General features: G+C 36.8%; 1 protein-coding gene across 1 annotated transcript in view; it reads left to right on the forward strand.

The window, feature by feature from the left end:
- Window positions 1-17,402, forward strand: part of ARFGEF1 (ARF guanine nucleotide exchange factor 1) — a 76,758-nt gene that overhangs the window by 35,520 nt on the left and 23,836 nt on the right. Inside the window, exons 6-19 of the mRNA XM_072328434.1 lie at window positions 421-694; window positions 1,268-1,381; window positions 1,765-1,937; window positions 4,048-4,181; window positions 6,479-6,713; window positions 9,446-9,545; window positions 9,664-9,803; window positions 9,921-10,029; window positions 11,321-11,522; window positions 12,683-12,794; window positions 14,018-14,223; window positions 14,324-14,408; window positions 14,623-14,794; window positions 16,239-16,390. Coding sequence (XP_072184535.1) covers window positions 421-694; window positions 1,268-1,381; window positions 1,765-1,937; window positions 4,048-4,181; window positions 6,479-6,713; window positions 9,446-9,545; window positions 9,664-9,803; window positions 9,921-10,029; window positions 11,321-11,522; window positions 12,683-12,794; window positions 14,018-14,223; window positions 14,324-14,408; window positions 14,623-14,794; window positions 16,239-16,390 — 2,208 coding nt within the window. The remainder of the gene's footprint in view (window positions 1-420; window positions 695-1,267; window positions 1,382-1,764; window positions 1,938-4,047; window positions 4,182-6,478; window positions 6,714-9,445; window positions 9,546-9,663; window positions 9,804-9,920; window positions 10,030-11,320; window positions 11,523-12,682; window positions 12,795-14,017; window positions 14,224-14,323; window positions 14,409-14,622; window positions 14,795-16,238; window positions 16,391-17,402) is intronic.

Raw genomic sequence — 17,402 nt, forward strand, 5'->3', positions numbered from 1 at the left:
TGGAAACTTAGATCTTCTTTTCACTTTTAACTCCCAGTCTTTTGTTTTGTTGTTGTTTTTCATGGATATTCAGTCAGTTTGCTGGGGGCTTTTTGTGTTTGTTTTTTTTTGTTGTTGTTTCGTTTTGGTTTTTTTCCAGTCTTTCCTTTAGTTAATCTTAAATTCTCCTGTGTGTATCTCTTTGTGATAATTAAAAAAAACTAAATCCCATGATATTGTATTTCTTTGAAATAATGCAATGTCATGGTTTTTACAAAACCATGACATGCAAATAATACGTTTTCTTAAACTATTACAAGTTTATGAAGGCAGTATGTAAGCAGAGCCTATAGAAATTTAATGTGTCCATGATAACACGTGAACTATGTCTACAGCTCATTGTTCTGATGAAGTTACCATGTAATTGCAATATATTTCTAGCTTCAGGAAGCCAAACAGATGGAAAAAGAAAGACACAGACAACAACACCATTTACAGCAGTCTCCAGTAAGCCAGCATGAGCCTGAGTCACCCCAGTTGAGACATATTCCAACACAGGCTGACCAGCTGTCTAAAGAACACGAGAGAGAGCTTGACCACAACACAAATGATGTGGACAAGAACCTTCAAGAAGATATAGAGACAGAAAATGGATCTGATATTTCTAGTGCTGAAAATGAGCAGACAGAAGCTGACCAAGCCACAGCAGCAGAAAGTAATCAGTGTGTATTTCTGTTTCATGGAGGGAGGGAAAAGGTCTGTAAAAATAAAGGCTGAGGACTGTCTTTTTTTTCTTTCTGTCTCCCAAACCTGGAGTCAGGCATATAGATAGTTTCTAATAATTGTCCATAGTCCTTGTTATCATTGCTAAATTTTATCACAAGTACCATTTAGTCTTAAACATCCTTGTAGTTGTTTTAGCAAAGGTACCTCTTTGCCTATGTGTGAGTCATGAAAGTTTTGAGAATAACATTTCAAAAACAGCAACTTTTCAGTGTTTAACATAAATGAAGATACAGAACTGATGTATTTGTCTCCTATTGGCATAAGGCCTGTGTATTAACTGCTGTTTACTAGTTAAACACTGGAATGTTTATGCTGTGCAAATACTGTTTTCAAAACATTCAAACGCAATTTCATTTTTCTAATATACCCAGCTATTAATAGACTTGTAACTGAATTTTTAAGTAATAAATGCAAGTAAAATATTTCCTAATGTTATGTTTATGAATTTCTCAGTAATATTCTTATGTTGTGGATGGTTTTTTGTTTTGTTTTGTTTTTTAAGATCTTTCTAAAGCTGATGGAGAAACGTATGATGATGAAAGCAATGAATGTGAAGAGAAGGCACAAGAAATAGTAGAAAGTATTGTGCAGGAAATGGTGAACATAGTAGTCGGAGGTACTACATTAATATCTGTCTAGTTGGTAATGAGTGCAGTCTGAGTCTTGACATTAAATATTTAGAAGTGTTAAAATAATTCTTAACTAAAATTCATCACTGTTTAATAATATATGCTGAAGAAAAGCCATTTCAGTTGTCTTACTTAGCTGTGTGTTAGCTATAAAATGGGCAAGAATGATAAAACTGCAAATTCTAAGTTGTTGTTGATTGCAATTTTCATTAGTAAAAATTCTTCAGATGTTTCTTAGTTATATAAATTCTACCTTAAAGCACTTTTGCTTCTAGTGCTTTCACTGTTCAAGCATTAGTTGTACACTTTTTCTACTTTGTGCTCTAATTTAACATTTGTTTTAGTTTTTACATCTTTTCTTTTCTGCTAGATATAGAAGGATCTGCTGAAAGTGCAAGTGGTGATGGAACAATTGTAACATTAGAGGATGGCAGTGACAGTGAAAACATTCAGGCAAATGGAATTCCAGGGACTCCAATTTCTGTTGCTTATACACCATCTTTACCGGATGACAGATTATCCGTCTCTTCCAATGATACTCAGGTACAGGCAGGTATAAATTAGGAGATACTGAAAAAAAGCAGAACACTTTTTTTACAGCGCTTATACAGAAAATATTTAATGTAATTCCATAAAATATTTTATTCAAATGAGTTTTAAGCACTAACTCACATTCTAAACATCCTTTTAGTGCACTGTTTAAATTTATTTATATTTAGTATTTATACCCATTGAGTGTTTTTATCGTGTGACTACCATATTTTTAGCTGCAGCATGGAACAGTGTTTCAAGATAAGAGAACTCTCCCCTATTTTTCAAAATGCACTTAAGAAACAATAAAACAAGCACTAAATAGATATATACTCATTGATGACGTTATTATGTAATTTTCATATGCTTATTTCACATGATAAATGTAAATTCAAAGCTTAGAGCATACAATTTCTGCAGTGATTAAGGACGAAAAGCTTTGCCTGCTTAAATCTCCTTTTCATTAACAAAAAAGGAAATGCATTCCCAGTGTTGTATCGGATACCATGTGTGCAGTATCTATTGATACCAAAATGTAACAATAATCAGGTTTGAGGAGAATAAATTGCAAGCTAAAAATGCTAGAATCATGTATGCTGTACAAGTGGAATATTTTGTTTGTATCAGGAACAACAGTACAAAACTGCAAGATTTTATGGCTGTATGGCATAGGACAGAAGCTTTGCTGGTGTGTCTTGCTGCAAATACAAAATCACTTGCATTCTATTGAAATGTCAAGCATTTTTTCTTGAATGGGGGTTATCTACAGAGAGTAATTAAAGACAGCTTATTCACAAGGTGCCATGTTTAAGCTTGACCCCTGTAGAATGATAGAATCTAGAACCTACCACCAGTAGTTCCATGCAAAATGATGTCCCAAAATACAACATGTAAATGTTCCTTGAGTGTCTCCAGGGATGGTCACTCAGTCACCTTCCTCAACTAGAACAGCCTGTTCTAGTTCTTTTGGAGAAGTTGTTTTTCCTGATATCCAACGTGAACTTCCTTGGTACAATTTAAGGCCATTCCCTCACATCCTATTGTTAGTTATGTGGGAAAAGGGCAACTTCCACCTCCCCACAGCCTCCTTTCAGGCTGAGTCTCCTCCAGACTAAACAGTCCCAGTTCTCTCAGCTGCTCCTTGTAAGACTTGTTACACTTCTCTGAACGTGGTACAGGGCCACAATGTCTTTCTTGTAGTGAGAGGCCCAAAACTAAGCACTGTACTGGAGGTGCAGCTTCACCAGAGCTGAATACAGAGACACGATCACTTTCCCACTCTTGTTGGCAGCAGTATTTTTGATACAAACCAAGATGCCGTTGGCCTTCTCAGCCACCTGGGCACTCCAATGGCTTGCGTTCAGCCAAGCATCTATCAGCACTCCCAGGTCCATTTCTCAGTGTTCCTGACACTCTGGTAATTGGTCTGACTTTTAAAGACAATAAAGAAGGCATTGAGAACCTCAGCCTTTGTCATACCCTTAGTGGTCATGTTCTGCACTCTCCCGGAGTTTCCTGTCCCTTCTTCCACAGGAGGTAGACTCTCTTTTTCTCATGGAACCTCAGAAGAAATTTCCTGTATATCTATGACAGTCTTCCCTGCCGGCACAATTTACAGCATGGGAACAGCCTTCTCCAGTGCCCTTAAGTCTTCCTTCTTGAGGAGCATCCAGCCTTCCTGGACCTCTTCAGAACTGACTCCCAGGGGACCTTCCCTAATAGCTTCCTGAAGAGTCCCAAGTCTGCCCTCTGGAAGTCCAAGGGAGCAGTTTTGCTGGCCTTTCTCCTGTACCAAGACTAGAAAATTCTGCCATTTTCTGGTCACTCTGCCCTAGACAACTCATGACCTCTACATCTCCCACTAGGTCTATAATTTCAGGGACAGTCTTAAATGTAATACTGGCTTTTTATTGAGATAGCATATATTATTACAGAGTTTGTTCATTTTAACTGTACTGCAGAATCCTTTTTTGTTTGTTTTCGTATAGTCTTGACACCATAAAGCTGTAGTGAACTGGTTATATTTGTATAATATCTTAACTTCTTGTTGCTAGGAGGTGGGGATTTCCCTACACAACCTGCTAATGCAGAATGGAATACTGAAATATGTTAACTTCTTTAGGAATCTGGAAATTCTTCAGGACCTACACCTGGTGCTAAGTTTTCCCACATTTTACAAAAGGATGCCTTCCTTGTATTCAGGTCACTGTGTAAACTCTCCATGAAGCCCCTATCAGATGGACCACCAGATCCAAAGTAAGTAGAATTGAAATTTCTCATAATGAATCTTTTTTTTTTTTTTCCATTTGGAAATAGAAATAAGTTATTTAAATATTTTTACAATACCCAGTTACTAAAAGGATTTTTTGTACCTTTGAGAGGATCCTTTTCGATTTTAATGCATTTTTGTATGTTGAATGAAAGCATTTGCTATTACCCATCTCCTCTTCAGAAGTTTCCTAATAATGCCTGTTCTAGTAATACGGTGCCTCATTTCCTGTAAGTACATTGTGTTTTTCCTAGATCCTCTGTTTAATGCTTTTCAGCAGGGTTTGTAAAGAAGACCTCAAGCTTGTACCCCACCATATTTCTCTAGTATGTTAATAGCCTTTATGTATACTGAATGCGTTGTATTGAACTGGTTCTCATAGTAAATTGGTGTTATGGTGCATTTTGTTTTCTTGTTGAGGTTGAATGCTTCCGACAACTTTTTTCAAACTAAAACACAATTTTTGTTTTAAATCTTCCCCTCTGACTGAAGATAGCCTGTTTTCAGTTTGGCTTAACGAACTGTTGCAAAACAAACAAAAAAATGTTCTCCTTCGTGGCTGAGTGACAGTATTATTGTGTGTTGGCAAAGAACTTGGCTTTCCTCATGTCTTATGGAATATGTGTGCCTCTATCTTAGTGTGTTAGGAACATTTTGTGATGATTTGAAGGAGGATTGCTTTTTCGTTCCTAAGATACTAAAACTGTGAAATGAGCGCTGTTGAAAGTCGGAGGTTCAGTGTTCTTTAAAATCAGCTTTGGTATTCCAAGATCTAACATAGAATTACCCAGGTTGGAAAAGACCTTGAAGATCATCACGTCCTACCGCAGCCTAACCATTGTACCCTAACTCTAAAAGCCCTCTGCTAAATCATATCCCTGAGCACCACATCCAAACGGCTCTTAAACACATCCAAAAATGGCGATTCAGCCACCTCCCTAGGAAGCCTATTCCCCAGGGAGGGAAGCATCTAAATTAAATGAATTTAAGACAGTGTAGGTTAATCTCTTATAGTAGTGTGGTGGGTTTAATATCCTGAAAATTATTGTGCAGTACAAATGATATTGAAAGGTTAGTCTAGAACATTTTTCAAACTGTTATCTTCTGAAGAACTAGAGGAAGTCAAGACATTCAGGGATGAATATTGAGGCATGAGGTTTTTCCTCACTGTATTTGTCTTCCACGAAATGCTGTGAAAATCTTGTAGTTGTTTCTCTGGATCTAAGAATGTATAAATTTACCAAAGGCTTTAAGAATTAACTCACTCTGGAAGGGCAGCAGTAGCTATTAAGGTACTTAGCACATCTCATCAGAATGAAATCCTTGTTCAGTGTAGAGCTGATTAGGCTCTTTATCTAGAACAAATTGGCATTTAGAACAACAGGGATTATCTGCAAAGATGTTCAGAGGTGTTCTGACTTTGGAGAAGCGCCTAGAATTTATCTGTGGTTCTGAGGTACTGATGGCTTTATTGGTTATTACAAACATGCTGTAATTGGAAGAGAGAAAATAGGATATCTGTGGCATTTAATAAATAAATATACTCTTCGCTCTATAAAAATTGCTTTCCAAAGAAATAAGCTGTGAAATGTTAATGATTTTTTTTTTTTAAACTGACTAATTGGGCATGGAGCTTTAGCTTAAAATCACAAGTTGACATCAGATGGCGTTCTTTGCAATTTGCTGTCTCCTTTTCCCCTAGCGTAAAATAAGATGGGAGAAATACCCCAAAGGCCTATTTATTAAAATTTCAGTCCTTAAACTTTTTAAAATTAAGTAAGCTTACACTTTCTCACAGAATTAGTGAGGCCCTCAAATGAGGATTGGATTATGAGTTCACGCTTCCTGGAAGTTGTCAATATATGATACTTAATTTACATTTGAAATTCTCTTTATAGTTAGATCTTTGCAATTCATTGCAAAGCACAGTGTGGTTGTGTGCCAGCTGTATTCTTGATGTCATGCATGCTGTCTGTATGAAGCATGTTGTTACTGTGGAACTCCTGACAACCCTATTGTTGCTCGATTTTGCTAATGCTACACTTTCTGTAGATGGAATGGATATTTTAGGTGAGATCTTTGAAGTACCTTTAAAGTGAAAAAATAAGAACTTTGTGCTGTGACTAAGAAACGATAGCATTGCCTGCTGTTGCCACCGTTACTAGATGTACCCTGCTGCAGAAGAGAGAGTGTCTCAGTAATAGTAGAATGAAACAAATTGTTTCAAATTAGTGTTTGTTTCATGTACATTATTGGGCTGATCTACTGTTTCGATTTATTCCAGATCTCATGAACTGCGGTCAAAGATTCTTTCATTGCAGTTGCTTCTGTCCATTCTGCAAAATGCAGGACCTGTGTTCAGGACAAATGAGATGTTTATCAATGCTATTAAGCAGTATCTTTGTGTTGCACTGTCAAAAAACGGAGTCTCATCAGTTCCAGAAGTTTTTGAGCTCTCACTTTCCATATTTCTTACCCTTCTCTCAAACTTTAAGACCCATCTGAAGATGCAGATAGAGGTAAGTAATGTGACTTCCTAATTTGAAAGGTGTGGTGGGCTGAGTCTACTTATGTCTATATTTATATGTAGCTTGGTGTTGCTTAGAGAAATTTCTCTTTCTTCCTGAATTCCAGCTTTTGTGCAAGACTTTCCAGATCGGTCCATGCAAAGAAGCTATTTCTCAGCCAGTAGCAACTGGTGAAATATCTTTGAAATCACGTTTGAGTAAAATGTCAGCATTTACTTTGAAATAATTACAGATTCAGTAAGATTTGCTTTGTAACATCAAAATGACACTTCAGGCAGTGTCGAGTGGTTAAGTGGAAAACTGATGGGAAAATTTTTCTAAGGAGGGCTGTTTAAAAAAATTACCATCATATTTTAACTTGAACATAAAATGAAGTCTTGGAGAAGAAGTAGGCCATTTCATCACTTAAAAGTAGACATTTACATAAACTAATAAATTTTACTGCGCAAAACATGCCTTGATTTACAGATAGTCTCATAAGTGTAGAAGTCAAGTTTGTGAAAAGATACTGAGAAATGTAGATAATATTCTAGTTACAGAGACCTTGAATTCATGGATTACTTCATCTGTGGATGTCACTGTTAGAATTGATGTCTCATAAAAGCTTTGGAGGAAGAACCTAGTTTTCCTGTGCTTGATACTGCTAAATACCAATCTATTGTGAAGTATAGTTTCAAGAAATCTATTCCCTGATAGCAAGTAAAGAATTTTCTTGCAGCTACTGATCCTAAAGGTTATTCAAAAGATGTGGGTAGACAAGTAGATATCTTCACATTCAGTTTTTGTCTTGGAGCTGTAAGGAGAGCCATATGCTGTGATTTACAGTATGTAAAATCTATAGATTTTGGGATTGAGGCAGTGTTCATCATCTGTTCAAGATATTTTTGGCACATTTTAAAGAGTAATTTCAGATTCTGTTGAAAGTGACCCTCTCTTTGTCTTCAGTCTTAAATTTTCCACTAGCAGTGCCCTCTGACAGATAATACTAGGTCTTACCTGAATTCTCTTGTAACTATATGTCTAAGTGGGTCACTGGATGTATTTGCAGTAATGTATGGCTAATTCTGGCATACGTTCCCTCCCCCCTCCTCCTTTTGCTTCATGGTTTTCGTTCAGATCCGGTCTTAGGTATCAAAGGATTTTGAGCGCCACTTGACTATGCGTAACTATTACTGTCTTTCAGTGATGGTGAATAATCTAGCACTATTTTTATTAATAGTTGACCAAATGAAAAATATTTTGCTTTTCCAGTTTAATTTTTTTATATGCTAGAAATAAAACCTCAGCTCTTTAACATGATTTGCCATAGGTGACGTAGTGCTCGGTACTGTTTTTAACTACTTAGAGGTATGTAATCAGCACGGCTTTGAGAAATTGTTCATCATGCGATATGCTTTTCCAAAGCTGATATTAGAAGCAAAAATTCCACATAAAAATAAGAGATCTAAAGCATCTTCAAAGTATGCAGACTTTGCAGCTAATTTCTCCTGTGGCTTGAAATGTTTTTGTACTTAAGAGGTTTATCTCTGCTTTCACATGCCTTTCACCCTTACCAAAACTAAGAATTGCTCATAGCAGGACATTGCTTGTTAAATGTTAAAATTGTTTTCCTCTGTTTAGATTCCATAAAGTTATTAATAGAACCACATTACTCTGAGTGTTTTTAAATGCTTAAAATTATGTTCCACTATGGTACTCTTTGATCTGTTATGTGTTGAACCTCTTATATTTCATAGGGATCCTTATTAAGAATGTAACTGAGGTTGTGCATTGTGCATGTATAAATCTAAAGAGGCCAACAAAATGAAATCTTTTTCAGTGCATTTTCCTTGTGAAACTTACCATTTACCTTGTGGAAACCTTACCATCAGTGTTGCTTGGAAATCAGTGTTGTGGGGCGTTTTGTTTTGTTTTGTTTGTTTGTTTTTCCTGAAGTGTGTGAGTTAAAGGGAAGTTAGCCTTATACTTATCTCTAGCTGGTCACTAGCATGGAATCTGGAAGAAGTGAGAAGCCTGCTGTACCTGCTAAGCATACCTAGTTGAAATTATTCCGGTTGTAATACTAATGTATGTGGTTTGGACCCAATTGAGAGGGGATTTAAATAGTCACACTTCTGAACAAAAGCATCAGCACTGAAGTAATTTCAAGGAAAGTTAATATCTGTTTTAGAGGATGAACATTCTGTTAATGGATGTGCTGGAGTTTTTTAATGCTGTCTGACCAGTACTTTTTTGATGCTGCTGTAGAATATCTCCCTTCTAATGACACTGATATTTAAAATTGACATAATTTGCCGTTCCTTGCATCTGTACCATATCAGTACCATATCATCATCTTGTAGAGAAAACAGTTTGTGGTGGTTAATGTCTCTTACCAAATGATTTTGAACTCTAAAAGTATCTTAGATTTCATATTAGGCTAAATTGACTTTGAGTATTTCACAGCATTCTTGGTTCTTCTGATTTCTGATTTCTACTGATTAGAATATAAAACAAGTTATTTGCTGTCCAGAAGTACATAAATACTAATTTGAGTCCTGATTTGAACATAGGAAACAAAAACTGTATTTCTGCCTTTTCTCTTTATTTTATTTTCACCTGTTTTTCTAGAATGCTTCTGTTATTTATGTGCTTTCAGAGTTATGTATTGGAATATTGGCCATCAAGTTTCACTACACTGCATGTAATGGATTTTGGTTTTTTTCCCCTTCCTGAAATACTAGGTTTTCTTCAAAGAAATCTTCCTGTATATCTTGGAAACATCTACCAGCTCATTTGATCATAAGTGGATGGTTATACAGACGCTGACAAGGATATGTGCAGGTACTAAAGTCTTCATGATTATAGTTTTTATATTCTTATGCTGAAAACCAAAACCACTTGTCTTTTGTTGAATGATGTAGTCTTGGTTCCAGGTTTGACAATGTCATTTTGTTTATAGATGCACAGAGTGTAGTAGACATCTACGTGAACTATGATTGTGATCTAAATGCAGCAAATATATTCGAAAGGCTGGTTAATGACCTGTCAAAGATTGCTCAAGGAAGAGGTAGCCAAGAACTTGGCATGTCCAACGTTCAGGTAAAAAAACAAACAAACAAAACTGCCAAACCTTTTGAAATTTCATGTTTCTTGAAATGATAAGTTAAGGCCAAACCCTTTGTTCCACTATTGTATTTCTTTTGATCTTTTTTCTAGGAATTAAGTTTGAGGAAGAAAGGACTGGAGTGCTTAGTATCAATCTTGAAATGCATGGTAGAGTGGAGTAAGGATCAGTATGTAAATCCCAATTCTCAGACAACGCTTGGTAAGACATGAGACTTCTTTCTTTCAGTTTTAGTAAAGAGGTGCCACTGGAATTTAGTGCACTGCTACATTATTTTGATATTTCTAGTTTCCAGATTGGTAAAACCTCATGCATGGATTAGTGTCATTTGTATGATCTGTCTGTCTTAATTGTATGAATTCCTATAATGCTGTTACGCTGGAGATTACTAAATCCTTTTATTTCACATATTTCTAACTTTGAAAAAGACCATAAAACGTGATTTGAAATGCCTTTAGTTTCATATTGATTAAATTACTATTCAAGCAACCAGGATGGAGGGTGATTTTTTTTCCTTTTCAGGGCTCCAGGGAGAGTATAAACAGAAGAGGGTATGACTGTTTGCATGGGTTGATTTTGATATGTCAAGGGGAATGGTTTTAAACTAAGGGGAGGTTTACATTAGATATTAGGAAGAAGGTTTTCACTCAGAGGGTGGTGAAGCACTGGAACAGGTTGCCCAAGGAGGTTGTGGATGCTCCATTGCTGGAGGCATTCAAGGCCAGGCTGGATGTAGCTCTGGGCAGCCTGGTCTGGTGGTTGGCAACCCTGCACATAGCAGGGGATTGAAACTAAATGATCATTAATGGTCCTTTTCAACTCAATTCATTCTATGATTTATTAATATATAGCTAATGAAATTTCTATTGTAAATAATGAAGTAACTGAATCAGTACTTGCTTTTATTCTTTTTTCAGTCAGGCCTGAGTTGAAAACTATTAAGGTTATACCAAAATTTTGATGTTAAGGGCTTAGTTTGGTAGTTGAAGTAACAAAATAGAAGTGGAAGCTTAGAGGTGGTTAGCACTACTGTCATTGAACTGAGTGAGAGCACCAGCTACTTGGCATGTGTGATCACAAAGTTTTTAAGTACTCTGTTTCAGAAACGTTTAGTGTGATTTGCTTCGTGTCAGAAGTAACTTCCACCTTGAGAATAAAAGGATCTAACTGAAGGATTTCTAAGTTCTTGTTTTTTCCTAACTGGGCTGCAGATTATAGTTGTAATTTAAAGCTTAAATATCAAATACATGGTACACTGAAAGAATCCTCCTTGATGCACTGTGGTGATTTTTTTTTGCTTACTTTCCCAGTGAAAACAAAATCAGAGTATTTATAGAAAAAATAAATAGATCATTGATGATAACTGTTTTAACTTTTAGAAGCCCTTAGAGAGGATTTGAAAAATAACTGAAGAATTATTTTGACTTGATTTCGATTTCTTTTCACTTGAATGTGCTGTATTTCCTACATATGTCACCTTTCCAATTTGTAGGGCAAGAAAAACCTACAGAACAGGACAGCAGCGATACCAAACACCCTGAGACAATTAACAGATATGGAAGCTTGAATTCCTTGGATTCTACTGCTTCATCAGGAATTGGCAGCTACAGCACACAGATGTCTGGCACTGACAACCCAGAGCAGTTTGAGGTCCTAAAGCAACAAAAGGAAATAATAGAACAAGGAATTGACTTGTGAGTGCCTTTTATCACCCATGGGAGGGTGGATTCTTTTGGAACTATGAAGATTCCTGGGTTTTTCTTCCTTCTCCTCATAGATACTCATCTTGTGTTAGGAAAAAAACTCTGGATGTAACAGCACTTCCTCTGGTGAAAGAGTGCTGAATGGTGTCCCCTTTGGAGCCTGTCAACAGTGTTTTGTGTTAACCTAATTCCTCACAGCTAGAAGATGAGTACTCTGAATGTTTGTTCTTTTTTCTCCAGACCTGCTTGTCTAAAAAGTTTTCTGATTGGTATATAAAGAACATTGAACTCACGTCATCAGTTAAATTGTACCTGTACATGTTACTGGTGGAAGAGCAAATAGTCTCCTTGTAATTCATTATTTTTTCATAATTTGAACTGTAGAATAATATCATTGCACATGGATTCTGACACGAATCTTCCATGTGATTTCAGACTTGTCTCCTCATGTCTTCGTTGAGATCACTATAAGCAAAACTAGAAGTTTTCTGTAGTGTAGTATTCAGACTCTGAAAAAATATTCCTTAGGCCTTCAGTGTTTCAGTTTCTTTCTGTTGCTTGGTTTCTTGTCTAGTACATTTCCATTCTTACAGGCAACTCAGGGATTTGTGGAGTCATTCACAGAGACAAAAATGAAGAGCAACAAAGCATAATTATTTCTTTCCAGACAAAGAATTTGCTGTTTTTATGTGGTTTTTTTTTCCTGGAGATAGCACTTCAAAACATGCATTTTATTTATACATGTACATATGTATATATTCATATGTATACACACATATATACAGTTCTGGAATGTGCAATAGACATGGAATTCTAGTTTGTTTTTGTTAGATCAGGGAAGAGCAGAAACAGAAAATAAGAATAAATAATAGTTCTGTATAGTGGGACCTGCTTGGATGCCATGAGGGCATTTACATAAGAAAGAGGAAGAGGTGGCAATTCACAGGAGTAAAAAGTCATTGTTTGATGAAGGGAATAATCAGGAATAACTTACTCCTTTCTGATATGAAGTTTGATAAAGGGAAAATACTTACATGCGAATTTTTAATCTCTCATCCAAAATTTATTTAATCTTCTTTGTTGAAGCATTTATGGTTTTGTGCATAGCTAAGAAAGTTAACTCTCGTTCCATCCTGATCTTGATTGTACAGATTCAATAAGAAGCCAAAGAGGGGGATTCAGTATCTGCAAGAGCAAGGAATGCTTGGCACTACCCCTGAAGATATTGCTCAGTTCTTGCACCAGGAGGAGAGATTAGATTCAGTAAGAGAACTGTTTTCCCGATGTTTCTTCCTGGTTATGCTGATGTTTTGATATTAATTGCCAGTTGTACGAGTGTTTTAAAGTGTATAATGTGCTTGTGCAATGGAGAGGGTAACTTCTGTCTTTGAGAATTTGGGAAGTCATGGTATTAGTAATGCATTATGAAAGAGTTGTTCCCCATCCTATAAGCATCCTACACTTCAGTGGAGTGTAAAAAGACAGACCTAATTGAGCTGACTCAAGACTTACTATTGTTACTAGGCCTGTGTTTTAGTTAAGAGTATTTATTGAGTCCAGAAAGGGACTGCCAGAATTAACTGCACTTTATAGACAGCTTAAAAATAATGTGGCACAGACAATGTGAAAAGCACATTTGCTGCCTCCCAGTGGAAAGTTACTTAGTCTAGATGCTGTGTTTGGTTTGATTTACTGCTAGGGAGCTGTTGCAGAACTTGGGATTGTTCTGCAGTGTCTGGCAGAAGAGGATGGGAATATCTTACATTGGTATTGTCGCAAATGACAAGGCTTTCTTAAACAGCAGGCAGCACCACTGTGCTTAATAGCCAACCAGTTGTTTCCTAAGGAAAGATGTGCATATACCCATGATTGCAGCTCTGGCTTCAGTGACAAATTTCAGTACTGGAATTTAGAATCAGACATCAAAAATTGTTAGCCTCGCTCACATACGCAGACATATTTATCTGAATGCAAAGTATTTTTCATAGATGCCTTTCTCTGAATCCAGGGTAGCACTGATAGTGACACTGACAGTCACCAGGGGGATGCATTTGAACATGACTAACGTATATTTGGGCATGGCTCTCAGGCATTTGAAATCTGTACTGCAGTAGGAATTAAGTTTCTGTTAGTAAACCTTTCATTCCTGTAAGTTCCCTGGCTATGAAGAGCAGAGAAAGAACAGTCACTGGTAACACTGTCTTTTGAACGTGCGGTCTTTGTCTTATAGAACAAAATAGTACATGAGTCAAATCAGAGAAGTAGAATAGGAGGCATATAGAGCATGCAAGAGAGCATTAGAATATCTAGGCAAAATGCCTTGCTTTAGAGAGTAGAGGAGAAGCAGCAGTCTGAGCTACATTCGGGCCTTCCTTTTCGTGCGGTGTATTGGCGGTATGAGTCTGTTGCTCTTATTCTGCCTACATCTCTTCCCTCTCTTCCCCTCCCCAGTGTAAATGTGCTAGTTTGTATTTTTCTTATTTTAGACTCAGGTTGGGGAGTTCCTGGGAGACAATGATAAATTCAACAAAGAAGTCATGTATGCATACGTAGACCAACACGACTTCTCAGGAAAGGATTTTGTTTCAGCTCTGCGTCTGTTTCTAGAGGGATTTCGCCTTCCAGGAGAGGCTCAAAAAATTGATCGGCTAATGGAGAAATTTGCTGCTAGATATTTAGAATGTAACCAAGGGTAAGCCACGCTTTATCTCCTGAACTATGGAAAGTGGAATAATAAGTAAAAGTTCCTAATATGTTAAATTTGCTGTTATTTTTCTTCTTTCTCAACTCAGGCAAACTCTTTTTGCTAGTGCAGACACTGCATATGTCTTGGCTTACTCAATTATCATGTTGACAACGGATCTTCACAGTCCACAGGTATGTTGCTATGGAAGTATTTTTATCATCTGTAGACATCTAAGTTTCAGCCCTTTTGACAACATAGTTGTAAAAAAAAAGTTCAGTTTAGTCATAGTAAAGCTTGGGTTGGAAGGGACCACAAGGATCATCAAATTCAAAGTTCCCTGTCACAGGCAGGATTGCCAGCCATATTGCTTCCTGTTCATATTAATAGGTTCTTTCTGATTTTCAGGTTAAGAATAAAATGACAAAAGAACAATATATTAAAATGAATAGAGGGATCAATGACAGTAAAGATCTCCCTGAAGAATATTTGTCTGCTATCTATAATGAAATAGCTGGAAAGAAGATTTCAATGAAAGAAACAAAAGAATTAACAATACCTACAAAATCCAGTAAGCAAAGTAAGTAACTGCATTTAGCATTGACTCTTCAGTGTCCTGTAACTATATCTCCTATTTAAAATGAGAGAGCAATGAAATCAGTATGATTTCTATAACTCAATAATAGACTTATATAACTCATGTCATGTTCTTTTACTTGACATAAATGCATGCTGCTATCTTCAAATGTGTATTAAATGCAACTGTTTATTTTCACTTCCCTGTGCTACTGAATTTCTGATTTTTAATGTGTTTCGTATGCTGAATATGGGTTTTGTTGTTGACCATCAACAGAGGGAGATACATTTGAGGGCTTCATGAAATAGGAGTATTGTCAGATAGGCATGGTGCAGAACAAACACAGTAGTAGTACCTTCTGGTTTGGGGCTAAGCATTGTGCTGTTTTTTTATTGGTGTTTTTTTTTCCTCCAGTAAGCAGACTTCTTCAGAAAGGTTTTCATTGTTTCATATACAGGGCCCTAGATGCTTTTCACATTATCTTTTCTTCTCTCTAATATCAGAATAACTTCCTTGTGGTTTACACCATGTGAAAATTCAGAAGTTACTCATTCTAGTTGTTAGACAGAGACTATTAAGAGAGATCGTTTTATTCCTAATGTAGCCAAATTTGTATGTGCTTAAGCAGAAGTCCTAGGTTAGTCTTTTGAACAGACTGCTTGCAGGAAATTTTGTCTGGAAAAAGCACCTATCTGATTTTCAATAATCAGTTAATTTTTTATTATAATTTTCAAAAAGCTGAATATATTAGGCTTCAGTTTGTTTTTCTTGATAAGATGGGCGTTTCACTACTGAAATGAAAAGGTGAAAAAGTAGTTCTCTGAGAAAAAAGATGTCCCTGTACTTCTGTGGTTTGCTGTGGTGATGTCTTGCTATGAAACTTCCATTCATTTTGAAGTTAGCTTAGTGGATATGATTTTTATGCTGTCATTTGAGGTGATAGAGAAGGAATGGGTTTCTTTATGCAAATTGGGTCAAAATTAGGTTACATTTCACACATAAACGTGTCTTAAGTTGCTGATGCATTAACTTAATGACGGTTTTCATGGGTGGATAGGACAAGAGGGAATAGTTTTAAACTAAGTCAGGGAGGTTTAGGTTAGATATTAGGAGGAAGTTTTTCACACAGAGGATGGTGACGCACTGGAACAGGTTGCCCAAGGAGGTTGTGGATGCCCCATTCAAGGCCAGGCTGGATGTGGCTCTGGGAAGCCTGGTCTGGTGGTTGGCGACCCTGCACATAGCAGGGTCATTGTAGTCCTTTTCAACCCAGGCTGTTCTGTGATTCTTTGGTAACTTTGGAGAATAACAAGAACGATACAACAATAATAAGAACACCCAAATTGAAGTATGGAATTTGTTGGAAAGTTTCTAAAATTCTGTTACTGTGGAAGATGCCCCTGCTATAGATGTACGAATGTAAAAAGAGGAAAAAATGTGCTTTCAGGTGTTGCCAGTGAAAAGCAGAGAAGGCTCCTGTATAATCTGGAAATGGAACAAATGGCTAAGACAGCTAAAGCTCTAATGGAGGCAGTGAGTCATGTTCAGGCACCGTTTACCAGTGCAACACACCTGGAGCATGTGAGACCCATGTTTAAGGTGAGCTACATTTTTAGATACTTCATGTAAATATCGTAGAGTTTCTTCTTCATACAAAAAGCTGACAGACAGAACTTGCTGAAAATACTGAGGGTATGTATCTGCTGTGTTTTGATTCTTTTCTAAATTATTTAACATGTAAGGGAAAGAAAGTTCTTCTAATGCAGTTCTGTTTACATTGGGATTTGAGGATTTTGTGTGCCTTGATACAGTGGAGAAATTAGGAGGGGTGTTGAGGGAAACAGAAGTGTGAAAAGTAGTTAAGAACTTGAAATAATGGAATTTTTTATTTCATGTATGGAGATGTAGTCCGAACAGTCTCAGAGTATCCCAGTCCATAGTTACAGTCCCTCCTGATGTTCTCTGTTTCCAATGAGTATTTCAGAGGGATTTAAGTGGTTGTCTAGTCTGGGGGCAGGTATCTAGACCTGTATTAAACTTGGATGGTTTTTTATTTGTTTGCTTTTAAAACTTGTATTATTCTAAACAGCCTTCCTTACCATTGTATAGGTGCAAAGTTATCTGCAACCCAAATTGCTTTTCCCATACCAGTGACTCAGTTTTGTAGTTATAAAATATGCTCAATAGCTTACTGTGTTGGAGAATGCTAGTGGATATAACTTTAGGCCACTAATTCATTTTGGTAAACTGATGCTGAGAGAGATTGTTGTGCTCTTTTTGTGTGCTCTCATTAGCTGCCCTTGTCCCAGGTGTTCATATGACCCCTATGTGAACTGCTACAGGGAGTTAAATTCTCTGAAGACTACTCTGAAAAGAGACAGATAGTTCCCTGATGCAGTGTGCTATGGGGTCAAATTAACCTTTAGGCCCTGGTTAGGGAGGGAATGAGGATGTAGCTGTGGAACTGCTGTCTGTGAGGCAAAATTCTAAGTTGTTTATCACCAGTATTAATAATTGGTAAGTAGGTCATTACTCCATAATCACCAGTATTAATAATTGGTAAGTAGGTCATTACTCCATACAGAATAATGCAGTATGAAGCCCTTGATTA

This window comes from Excalfactoria chinensis, chromosome 2 (assembly GCF_039878825.1).
Source record: "Excalfactoria chinensis isolate bCotChi1 chromosome 2, bCotChi1.hap2, whole genome shotgun sequence".
Taxonomy (NCBI): Eukaryota; Metazoa; Chordata; class Aves; order Galliformes; family Phasianidae; genus Excalfactoria; species Excalfactoria chinensis.